Genomic DNA, 13,186 nt, shown 5'->3' with positions numbered 1-13,186 from the left:
ACTGAGGCATATCAAAATTGAGCCAGAAGATCTAGACATCATTCAGGTCACTGTCCCAGGTAAGAAGCAGGGGTCCACTGGGAGCTGGGACTCAGAAGTCAGGGATCTCTCCAGCCACGAAGCCCCAGGGAATGTAGGGAGTTCAGCCCACGTGTGTCTGCCCAAACCAGGGGGACAGGCCGGGGCACAGAGTAGGGCCTCTAGCTCTCCAGGAAGGCTCCCTCCCTCTGGTCAGCAGCCTGGGCAGCCCCAAGGCCCTGGGATGGGGCGCACCGCATCTGTCCCTCAGGTGTCGGGGAAACAAGTTCCTGTGACTCTTTCCTCCAAGCTGGACAGCAGGAGGCCCTGGGCACCACACAGAGAGGGGCCGAGAAAGGGAGCAGGGAAGTCACAAATCACTTCCTTGATGGGCCCCAAGTCAGCCCAGCCCAGGGGAGACGCTCCTAGATTGTGTCTCCAAATGGGGCAGTCGCCCTTGGGCTTGTCCTGAGGGTCTGGGGCAGGGGCGGGGGAGGCACCGAATGGAGAAGGGGGGACAAATGTCTTGTTGGGGCAACCCAATGCCCTTCAAGGTGACAGTACCCCAAGGGGGCCGCTCTCTCCCAGGCCCCCGGGCAAGGGGAGCAGGAAAGCAGAGGCCACCTTGTCATTTGGGGGGTATTTACAGACCCTTCACCCACCTCTGATGAAATGCACGATCCTGTGACTGGGCACCTTCCCCCGGACGAGTCCAGCTACATCCTGGAAGCTATGGAAGGTAAGGAAAAGGGGTGCCCACCTTTTGGGTTGCTTTATTATCTGCTTTTTCTTTTTTATGGCTTTTCCCCCTTCTGCTCTTATTTTTCTTGTACAACATGAAAAATATGGAAATATGTTTAAAAAAGGAAAAGGGGGTGCCCAGAGATCCCCACCCCGGGTTAGGGCCATAAACTGTCTAGCTCTTTGGAGGTAGATAGAAGGAATCTACTTTTTAAAAAGTGATTTTATTGATTTTTTAAGATATTATCTAGATTTCCCCCTTTATCCCTCCCCTTCCTTCCCCAGACCCAAGGCCATCCATTAAAACAATGAACATTTTTAAGAAGGAAAGACAGATAGGGCAGAGACTAATAGAGAGACAGACACGCAGGGAAACAGAGAGACACATACAGAGAGACAGACAGACACACAGAGACAGACAGGGCAGAGACTGATAGAGAGATAGATACACAGGGAGACAGAGAGACACATACAGAGAGACAGACAGACACACAGAGAGACAGACAGGGCAGAGACTGATAGAGAGATAGATACACAGGGAGACAGAGAGACATACAGAGAGACAGATGATACACAGAGGGCAGAGATTGATAGACAGATACACAGAGACATATGACAGACAAGCAGATACACAGAGAGATAGACAAATAGACAGAGACAGACAGACACACAGAGAGGCAGACAGGGCAGAGACTGATATAGAGACAGACACGCAGGGAAACAGAGAGATAGACACACAGAGAGACAGACAGACGAGAGACAGACAGACACATAGAGAGACAGACAGGGCAGAGACTGATAGAGAGATACACAGAGACAGATGACAGACAAGCAGATATAGAGAGAGATAGACAAATAGACAGAGACAGACGGCAGAGACAGACACACAGAGAGACAGAAAGAGCAGAGACTGATAGAGAGACAGATACACAGAGACAGATGACAGACAAGCAGATACACAGAGAGACAGACAAATAGAGACAGATGGCAGAGACAGACAGACACACAGAGAGACAAAAATAGACAGAGACAGACAGACACGCAGAAATAGACAGATAGACAGACAAGAGAGACATACACAGAGAGATAAGAGAGACAGAAAGGCCTATAACAGACAGATGGACAGACACACAGAGACAGACAGAGAATTCAGACCCAGGTCTTCCAGGCTCAAAGGCAGCTGTCAGTCTCATCCATCTTCCTGCCTTACCAACCCCCCATTACGAGAGAGAAAAAAGGCACTTTTCACAGACCCAAGCAGCACAGCAGAATGAGCCTGACATACCCAGCATCCCACATCCCTGGGCCCCCGCCTCTATGCTAAGAGGAGGGAGATGTGTTTCTGCATCTCTTCTGCAGCCTGAGGAGGCTGGGATGCGCCAGAGCCCGTCCGGCTGCTTTTGAGGGCTTTTATCATTTGCTCCCATTGTGTAAGTTAGGCCCCTGCCCCATCTTCCCCATCCCGTGTGAGTTCAAACAAGTCTGGAACTACTCTCGATTCTCCATTTCGTCATTTCTTACAGCCCAACAATATTCCTCGAGATTCGTGTGCCTCAGTTTGTCCAGTCATTCCCTGATAGATGGGTTTTCACCTTGTTTCTAAGTTTTTCTCTGGGCAACTCTTTTTAAGAAATCATTTTATTTTCATCGATTCCATGTGTAGTTTCTTACTATATTCCTTTCCCTCTCCTAGTCAGGAAGCCATAATTTGTAGCAAAGATTTTAAAAGGAAAAAACTAGCTTGCAAACCGAGCTAACCCATTGAATGTGTCTGACAGTATATGCAATATTCCATATCCATAGCCCCCCACCTGTGGATATGAAATGCTGCATATGAAGGGAAGAGTTTTTGAACTCTTCTCCTGATTAAACTGATCATTTTCATTACTCAGTACTCTGCTTCCTTCCTTTCTCCTTGCCCTTTACATCGATGTTACTGGGATATTGTTTTCCTTCATTTTTTTTCTTTTCTTAATTTCTACTCAATTTACTTTGCATCAGTTCATTGATGTCTTGCCGTACTGCTCTGGATTTTTCATAAACCATCATTTCATAGCCAGCTGGGCGGGGCAGGGGATAGAATGCCAGGCCTGGAGTCAAATAGACTAAGTTCAAACTCAGTCTTAGATCCTTCCTAGCTGGGTAAATCACTTAACAGCTGTCTGCCTCAGTTTCCTCATTTGTAAAATAAAGGCATTAGCACTTAACTGTAAAATAGGGTTCTCCTGAGGCTCCAGTGAGATGATATCTTGTAAAGTTCTTTGAGAACCTCAAAGCACCAGATATCAACCATTATTATGATTTCTATGTAGCAAGAAGTTTCTTTTAAATTTTTATTTTTAAACATTTATTATTTTAAAGACATCCATTTTTATTAATTATTAATAATTATATATAATATATATAATAAATTAATTATAACATCTTTGTTATGGATAAATTATATATTGAATGCATAAATATATTATATATAAATATAAGATATTTGTTATTTTTATACATTTATTATTTTTAAGACACCCATTTTATTAATTATTAATACTTATATATAATACATATATAATAAATTAATTATAACATCTTTGTTATGGATAAATTATATATTGAATGCATAAATATATTATATATAAATATAAGATATTTGTTATTTTTATACATTTATTATTTTTAAGACACCCATTTTATTAATTATTAATACTTATATATAATACATATATAATAAAATTAATTATAACATCTTTGTTATGGATAAATTATATAATGAATGCATAAATATATTATATATAAATATAAGATATTTGTTATTTTTATACATTTATTATTTTTAAGGTCTTTATTAAGGACATCTTTTCTATAGAGTACCTTGTAAGGGGTTCTGTGTGAGATTCACTAATAATCAGATGGTCCTGGTATACGAGGAACTCAGCCTCTCAGTCCACAGTTGTTGACAAGCATTTACTATGTGCCCAAGACTGAGAGGAATATGAAGAAATACAATTCTCAGCCTCTCCTTGGCAACATTTCTAGCAAAAAAGGCCCCAGGGGTCTTAGTGGACTGCAAGCTCCATTTGAGCTCCAAGTTTAATGCTAACATACAAAAGGTTGAAGCCATCTTACCTTTGTTATAGAAGGGCAAATGCCCTGGTTAAGAGAAGAAGTCCTGCATTCAATTCTGAGCATGTTTTAGGGAGAAATATTGTGAAATCAATGGGCATCCAGAGCATATTGATGAGGTTTGTGAGAAGACCGTGGAGACAGTGCGGTAGGATGGTCAGGGCTCTCAAATCAGCATCAGAGGGCCTGTGTTCAGATCGTGTCTCTGCTACCACATGAACTTTGCTGCATTGCATGTCTTCTCCAAGACTCAGTTTCCTCATCTGTAAAATTCAGGCCTAGATGGCCCCAGAGACCTCATCTAACTCCACAAACCTGATCCATGACATGAGGATCTCTCGAAGCAGCTGGAGCCGGAGACAAGCCTAGAAGAGACCCCAGAATTTGCTCCAAGCATTCGAAGGGCTGCCATGTAGAGAAGGGAGAAGGTTTACTCGGTGTAGCCGCAGATTCCAAACAGGAGACATTAGCAAAAGTGACAGGGAGGCCCATTTGGACCCAAGCATTTCCTGGTGGGGAGAATCAGCAACAATGGAAACACATGAAGTAGTGAGTTCCTCATTGCTGAAAGGATTCAGACAATGGCTGAATGACTTCTTCACAGCAACATGCATAGAAGGGATTCCCTGGGGAGATACTCAGCTCAAATTCTGCCATTTTATGTTGAATGCCAAATGGTTAGATGGAAAGTGCATTTATCAAATGCCTACTGTGTGCTAGGCACTCTGCTAAGTTCTAGTAAAGTATTCTCTCATTTGTTCCTTCCCCTGCGAGGGAAGTGCTGTTATTATTGATTTTACAGCCAGGGAAACTGAGACAGACGGCAGCGAAGTGACTGGCCCAGGCTCACACAACCAAGAAGTGTCAGAGACCTCAGTCTCCATCCGATACACTAACCTGACTGACAAATGAGTGGTCAGCGTTCAGAGAAGGGGATAATCTCTCCCGGGAAGGCCTGGAGCCTAGATTTAGAACTAGAAAGGACTTTGCACGTTATTTGGTTGCTATTTCATATTACAGATAAGGAACCCAAAGCCCAAAAATTCTTCAAGCAATAGAAACCCTAGACCAGGGGTCCTCAAACTTTTTAAATAGGGGCCCGTTCACTGTCCCTCAGACTGTGGGAGGCCGGACTAGAGTAAAACAAAAGCTCACCCTCTGTCTCCGCCCCTCGGCCCATTGGCCATAACCCGGCAGCGGGGGCATAAACGTCCTCAGGGTGCATCTGGCCCACCCGGAGTTTGAGAACCCCTGCGCTACCATTTGGAGTCAGGAGACCTGCGTTCAGATCCCAGCCCTACCACATACTACTCATGTGATCTTGGGCCAAGGCAGAAAGGCCTGATCCCAGAGGCCATTCCATTCCAGATCAGATAGGAAGGTTGTCCAAGGTCACGCATAAATCCAAAGCAGCATCAGGATTTGAATGCAGGTGCCCAGGCAACAAATCCCCGTGCTTTATTAAGAAGGTAGGATTTACCTTCTTAAAGGATTTAAGATGGGCTCAGATTGCAAAATCAACAAAAATCCCATGGTTTTCTTTGCTTCTTTCCATTCGATTTATAAAAGTCTCAGTGCACACCAGGACATTTCTGGCGGCCCTAACATTGGGCACTGCCCAAAGACTAGGTCATGTTCAGGCACCCCTAGAAATGCCCATCTATGGGTTCTTTTAATGGCACCCCTTGTAGTGAAACTGGCCTCGGTGCTCATTTGTGCTCAGAGCAAGTGATGGTCTTGGTAAATTCCCGGCTCTGGTGTCTGTCCGGAACATGAATCCCACCTTCAATCTCTGCTCTCACCCTGGTCAGCCGAAATCTCTGTCTAAATCTCGTCTTGTTGAAAGCTCATTAATTCTTTGTTTGCAGCATCCATCTGTTCCCATGGAAATGCCTGATGACAGAAATTAGTACAATAAAATTAGGACAGTCTCTCATCAGAGGGGGCCCTCCTCTTTATTCCCAACAGGCACTTCATTAAAATAATTAGTGTTCTGTGATCTTACACCTACCTAGCACTTCTCACCCTGCAATGGGGCCAGTTTATTCCTAAATCAGAGATCACGGGGTCAGAGACCTAGATTTACAAAGGACCTCAGTGGCCACCTGAAATGACTCTGCCCCAGATCTCCCTCCAGTTTCCCCCCAACCTCACATTCTTTAGTTGTGCTATGTTATGTTGAACAAATCACTCAAGAATCTCACAATGAATGCAATAATAACTACCACTTATATAGTACCTGGGCAGCCAGGTAAGCAATGGATAGAGCACCTGGCCTGGAGTTAGGAAATTCAAATGCAGCCTTAGACAATTATTAGCTGTGTGACCCTGGACAAGTCACTTAATCCTGTTTGCCTTAGTTTCCTCATCTGTAAAATGAGCTGGAGAAGTATCTTCAGTATCCTTGTCAAGAAGGTCATGAAGGGTCAGACAACTGAAGAAATATAGAACATACTATGGGCCAAATGCTTTGCTAAACACTTTCCAAATATTATTTCATTTGATCCTCACAGAGACTCTTGAGAGGCAGGTGCTGTTGTTATCCTCATTTTATAGTTGAGGAAACTCAGACAGAGGTTAAGTGACTTGCCCAGAGTCATAAGGTAAGGGTATTAGGCAGAATTTGAACTCAGATCTTCCTGACATTAGGCCTAGCACTCTAACTGGGCCTAATAAGTTAGGTCCTTATTGGGGGCCTATACGAAGGCCACTAGTGGGCCACCTAAGATTAGATTGTTTGCCCAGCCCATAGGATTATTGTTAAGCTCAAATAGCCTATAGAGCCTTCAAGGGCTTTATAAATGTCAATTATTATTATTTTTCCATTCTTATTATTTGAGAATGCAATGGGATATATGGATAGAGTATAGGGGTTTTAGTATTTAGAAGACCTGATTTCCAATGTGACATTTCCGGCTCCATGGCCACAGGCAAGCCTGGGGCCTCAGTGTCCTAATCCGTAAAGTGAGGGGGAACAAGACAAGATGGCCTCTGAGGTCCCTTTAAGCCCCAGCTCTATAATCCTGTGATCTTGATCCTACTCTCTTTTTTTTTTCATTTTAAAGCTTTTTATTTTCATAGTTTTCAACATTGACCCTTGCAAAACCTTGTGTTCCAGATTTTTCTCCCTCCCTTCCCACCATCCCACCCTAGACAGCAAATAATTCGATATATATTAAACATGCATAATTCTTCTATACATAGTTCCATAATTATCTTGCTGCACAAGAAAAATCAGTTGATGCTGCTGTTGGGTTCTATTTTCAACCCCAAAGAAGGGTCTGAGGTCGTAGGACTTCTGTGTTTCCCCATCCCCTTTCCCGAGGCTCACCCTCTTCCTTTCCCTATTTTTGTTAAGGCCGTCACCCTCCCCCCCATCTCCTGGACTCCCACTTTGGGGCAATCTTTAACTCTTCCCTCTTAAACACCTTTCTATATTTAGTCAATTAGCTCACCTAATTAATTCTGCCTCCACAGTGTCTTTAGCATCTAGCCTTTTCTCTCCACCCAATCAGCCTGTCAATAAGCATTTAGGAAGCTCTTTCTGTGTACCCGGTCCTGGGCTAAACTTTGGGGGTGCCAAGAAAGGTACAAACAGTCCCGGCCCTCCAGAAACTTACATTCTGAAGGAGCAGATAGCAGGCAAGTTCTTAGGTACATGCAAGATTTCTACATATAGCAGGGTACAGAGGGGGAGATCGGGGCCAAGTCTTGAAAGAAACCAGGAAACAAAGGGAAGAAATGTAGGGGCAGAGAGAAATGGAGGCAAGGAGAGGGTACAGTCAGTGCAAAGGCAAGAACTGCCCTGGGAAAGGAAATACTAACGGGGACTGTGACTGGATTGACGAATTCACAGAGGCTATTAAGCCCGAGAGCCAGGTGGAAAGGTAGCAAGGGGCCTTTAAAGAGCTTTAAAAACCAAATTTGTTATTATTCCATCATATTTGACTCTTCATGACCCCATCAGGAGTTTTCTTGGCAAAGATACTGGAGTAGTTTGTTGCCATTTCCTTCTCCAGCTCATTTGACAGATGAGGAAACTGAGGCAGACAGGGTGAAGTGACTTGCCCAGAGTCACACAACTAATAAGTATCTGAGGCTTCCTCCAGTTCTGGCACTCTATCTACTGCACCATTCGTCACTCGTTATTCAGCTTTGTATGTCATTTGGGACTGCAACTGAAATTCCTTTGAGTTTTAAAAACGTTACTGTTCCATTCTCTTTCGCCTTTTTAGTGCTTTCAGAATAGTCATATGTGATATAAATTTCCTTTCATTTACATTTAAAGGTCTTTTCTGTCTTGTTGAAGAATTTATTGTTCATCGTTGGAATTGGTAAATTTAGCCTCAATGTGTCTTAAGAGTTTGATGCATGGGGATCGGAAGAGGAGTAATTTGGTTTTTGCTGACGACGATCTGTGTATTCTTATGATTGGGTCTTTGTTTTCTATAGTCAGAAGGTTGGGGGCAATTTTCTTGTTCTTTCCTGCAATATAGCCTTCAGAGATTTTTGATTTGTCGTGTTCTTCTGGGAGATCTGTGATCCTTAAATTGTCTTTGTGCATCCTGTTTTCTAGGTCAATTGCTTTTGCTTGAAAAGAAATCGTGTTCTTTAGACATCATCGCCTTATTCTTCTCTTCTGACTGCTTTTCCTACAATTTGGTATTTTTGTATTCAGCCTATTATTCTCCCTTTTGATTCTTTGGAGAAACTCCACCACTTTAAACTCATCTTTCTAATATGCTAATTATGTACACAGCAAAAACTTATTAGATTCTGACAGTTGTTCCTTTCTAACTTCTGTTCTCATGGTTTTCGTTTCTCATTTGAACCATCCTGGAATATCTTCTGCTTGTTCCGTGCTCTTTTGAGACTTCACTGGGCTCTATATTTCATCAGGAATTGATTCAATTCATTTGTCTTGTAATATTTGTTAAGAGAGCTTTGTAATCTCTCTGAGGATTTAGTACTTACCCTTCCTTCTAATTTTGGTATCCTCTCTGTTGATTTATCGACTTGTATTCTAGACTTTTAATTGAATTTTCTTCCGATTCTACTCATATCCCCTCGTCATTTGTTTTCTAACTCCTCCCCCTTTGTTGGCGGATACATCTGAGGAATCGGGCTGTATAATCATCTCATCCTCCTCCCATGTTGGGGGATTTGCTTTTCATTGGCCTTATTTGCTGCCCCAAGTGTTTTCCGAGGCTACAAACCGAACCCCAGATATATTTTATTCCTTTTTCCTTCAGGTTTTCTGCAGTCATTCGCACTGACCCTGTCCCAGTTTTAGGGTTATTTTTTAAAAATCCTTTCCTTATTTGGTCGGGCTGAATCAGCTTCTACTTTTTGCAGAATTGGGGGAAGGAGAGAAGAGTGTTCTGGACAAACTCTCTATAGTTTCCAGCCAGAAGAAAGCCTAATTCTTAAATAAAAGAATCCCCTTTCCTTCTCACAAGGCACAGAATTAGTGTCTCCCATTCATTGCGATGGAAATGGGGGTACAAGTGGAGAGAGGAGATAGGGTGGACTGGCAAAGTCTTTGGAACACGAGGGAAATCCAAGTGTGGGTTCAAGGGACAAATCCACCCCTGTTCTGGTGTCGTGATTGATTGGTGATGAAAAGGTGCTAAGTTACTATTAAAAATTAATGTTGTCTAGTATTAATCCATAAGGCTTTTTACCTTCTTGGGTTTCTCATTTCCTTGTTTTACGGATTCAGCTATAATTCATCTTTCCATATCTGACACATCATTTTTCATTGAGGGGGTAGGGAAGTTGAGAGTAGAAATTGGGTGAAAATGGCTGTTCGTTCTTGGTTACATGACCCAGAATTCTCTCTTTCTGGTTGGATCATCTGATTCTAGTTTCTCCCTCTCAATCCACCCTCTACTCACCTGCTGAAAACCCAAGTGTGTATGGTCATGTCATTCCCCTTCTCAAGGCAGCTCTGGCACACCTGGGATTGAAGTCAGGAAGACCTGAATTCAAGAGTTAAAAGCTTTATGATCCTGGGCAAGTCACTTAACTTCTGCCTGCCTCAGTTTCCTCAGTTGTAAAATGAAGACTATAGGAGCACCTACCCTACAAGATAGTTGTAAAATCAAATGAGATAATATTTATAAATGCTTTGCATGCTGTCTAGGACATAGTAGGTATTTGATAAATGCATGTTTCCTTCTCTCCTTCCTACTTTCCTCCTCAATAAACTCCAGCATCTCTCTTTCCCTCTGGGATTGAATACAAACTGCTCTGCTTGGAATTTAAAGCCTCTCACCCTCTGACTCCAGCCTGCTTTTCCGGGCTCTCCCACATTAATCCCGGTCGCATACTCCATGTTGCAGCCAAGCCGGCAGGCTGGCTGGTTTCTTGGATGCATCATTCCATCCCCTATCTGTGTGCCATGTCTGGAATGCACTCCCTCCTCGCCTCTGCCTCTTGGAACATTTAGCTTCCTTTAAGGCTCGCCCCAAATGCCAACCAGCTCTTCTATGAGGCTTTCGACAGTTCTTCAATTGCTGGAGCCCTCCGAAAAATGACTTGGTTTTTACATTATATAGATTTTGTATTTGCTTCTCTGTGTACGTGTTACCTTCCCCATTCTGGCCTTGCCTCCAGGACAATGTCAGCTCTAATTTTATTTGTATCCTGAGCACCTTCATGGTTATCTGACACATAGTATACTTGTGGAAGGAAGGAAGGAAGGAAGGAAGGAAGGAAGGAAGGTGGAAGGAAGGAAGGAAGGAAGGAAGGAAGGAAGGAAGGAAGGAAGGAAGGAAGGAAGAGAGAGAGAGAGAGGAAGGAAGGAAGGAAGAAAGAAAGAAAGAAAGAAAGAAAGAAAGAAAGAAAGAAAGAAAGAAAGAAAGAAAGAAAGAAAGAAAGAAAGAAAGAAAGAAAGAAAGAAAGAAAGAAAGAAAGAAAGAGAGAGAGAAAGAAAGGAAGGAAGGAAGAAAGAAAAAGGAAGGAAGGAAGGAAGGAAGGAAGAAAGAGAGAGAAAAAAAGAGAGAGAAAGACAGATAAATAAAGAGAGAGGAAGGAAGGAAAAAAGAGGAAAGAAGGAAGAAAGGAAAAAATAGGAATCATGAAAGGAGAAAGGAAGGAAAGAAGGAAGAAAAAAGTAATAAAGGAAGGAAAGAGGAAAGAAAGAAGGAAGAAAAAAGAGAAATAAAGAAAGGAGAGGGGAAGGAAGGAAGGAAAAATGGGAATTATAAAAGGAGAGAGGAAGGAAAAAAGGAAGAAAAAAAGGAATAAAGGAAGGAGAGAGGAAGGAAGGAAGACTAGAAGGAAGGAAGAAAAAATAGGACTAAAGAAAGGAAAGAGGAAGGAGGAAACAATGAATATTAGATTTCAGGCATATTCCTCCCTTCCTCAGCCTTGTCTAAGCTAATTTGTCACAGGATCTGAAAGGGATCTCAGAGGCCATCTACTCCAACCAGCTCCTCTTACAGATGGGGAAATTGAGACTCAGAGAGGTCACATAACATAGGATCATAGGACCACCTGGAGGTAAAACAGATCTTTGAGGCCATCTAGTCCAACCATCTCATTTTCCAGATGAGGAAACTGAATGATTATGTAAAATAGGGAAGGTACATAACTCAAGTCCCATGAAGCCCAAACTAAGCACTTGTTCTTCCCTCCACCTGCAGAGCATTGCATTCTCTGTTGGATTATGTCATTGTACTGGTGTGTTTTATTGAGCTGATTTGCACACACACACACACACACACACACACACTTTTTTGTTTTTTGTATCTAGCAAGGTGGGGAGAAATATTTTTGGAAATAGAGAATATAAAGCAAGAATATTAAAATAGCGAGAGTAGCAAAACAAAGAAAATGTCTCAAACTCTGGGCATTCTGCTCATTCCATTATATCCATCTACTAAAAGTAATTAGGTAGTTATGCTAAAAACCAGCAGCATGCCCATTTTACAGATGGGAATCCAAGGCATAGAGCAATTCCTCAGCTTGGGATCTTTGGATCTAGTGGCTAAGATGACTTGACCCCCAACTCCTTTATCTCTTCATTCCTCTTGTGGATCCCTTTTTGATATTTTGTATTGGATGGAATTTGGCAGGGGTGGGGAAGGGGGAAGGGAGGAATGATGCTTACAAGGTTCTCTCTGCTCCCCTTTCAGATAAAGGGCACAATGAGGACCCTCGGCATGAAGAGAAGCAGGTGGAAGGTAAAAAGCTGAGGAAAGGGGATGGGGGGGGGCAAGGGATAGAACAATCAGGAATCTCATTTGCCCCTGGCTCCCATCTGTCTCTGCTGTCTATACTCTGTCCCCTCTCCTTCCACCATGTCTGTCTTCCTGTTTCCCATTCTACCATATTTTCCTTGATCTTGGTTCTATACTATATTCACGTGTACATGGCTTAACCTAGGGTAGAAGCAGTGATATCCTCTACCTGTGGATAGGGTAGGGAATACAGGGTGATGGAAGGCCCTGGCCATCAGCGGGCAGGATTTTTCTAGCCAAGGCTGAAGAAAAACGGCAATGAAAATAGGCTTGAAAGGCTCGAGCTGAATCAGGTCAGAGGTCAGCCTGGTTCAGTTTAGTGATTGGACTTGCAAAAAGGCAGCACAGGAACCACAGATCTCCAAGAACTTCACTTGTCTTTGTGTTTCTAAAAACAGATTTGGTGGAGATTTGAGAGTGTGAACTTATTCTATAGACATGTCGAGTTAGTTTTCCAGAGTTTTGAGTTAAAGTAATTAGAGTGCACATGAACAAAAGAGCAAGATCTCCAGGAAAATTAGGAAGAGAGTAGGAATGAAAGGGACCTCAGCAGGACCAGATCCTCCACTATGCTACTAAACAGTTATCATCATTGGGTCTTCATCACTTTCCTTACTGTGCCACCTAGTTATAAAGAATCATATCACAGGGGCAGCTGGGTGGTGCAGTGGGTAGTGCACCAGCCCTGAAGTCAGGAAGACCCGAGTTCAAATCTGGTCTCACTTAACACTTCCTGGCTTGTGACCCTGGGCAAGTCACTTAACCCCAATTGCCTCAGGAAAAAAAAATTATATCATAAAATATATGTCAAACCATTGATCTTTGTAGTATTGATTATTTTAGACCCAAAAGGAACCTTAGAAATCGACCAGTCCAATCTCCTCATTTTACAGATGAAAAATCCAGTCCAGAGAGTTTGTATCCTGCTCATGGTCACACAGGCTTGAACCCAGGAGCTCTGGCTCCAAATCTGGGTCTCTATCCACTGAACCATGCAGACCCTAACACTCCCTGAGCTGACTTCCTGAGGATCACCTCCCAGGGCATCCTGGGATTTATTTAGCAAC

General features: G+C 42.9%; 1 protein-coding gene across 1 annotated transcript in view; it reads left to right on the top strand.

Moving 5' to 3' along the window:
- Positions 1–13,186, top strand: part of GTF2IRD1 (GTF2I repeat domain containing 1) — a gene marked incomplete in the record, with an annotated part of 193,432 nt that overhangs the window by 107,961 nt on the left and 72,285 nt on the right. Inside the window, 3 exon segments of the mRNA XM_074264041.1 lie at positions 1–59; positions 668–757; positions 12,015–12,062. Coding sequence (XP_074120142.1) covers positions 1–59; positions 668–757; positions 12,015–12,062 — 197 coding nt within the window.

The sequence above is a fragment of the Sminthopsis crassicaudata genome, chromosome 4 (genome assembly GCF_048593235.1).
Source record: "Sminthopsis crassicaudata isolate SCR6 chromosome 4, ASM4859323v1, whole genome shotgun sequence".
Taxonomy (NCBI): Eukaryota; Metazoa; Chordata; class Mammalia; order Dasyuromorphia; family Dasyuridae; genus Sminthopsis; species Sminthopsis crassicaudata.
The sequence above is the reverse complement of the archived record's forward strand: the minus strand, read 5'-3'. Positions and strand labels throughout refer to the sequence as shown.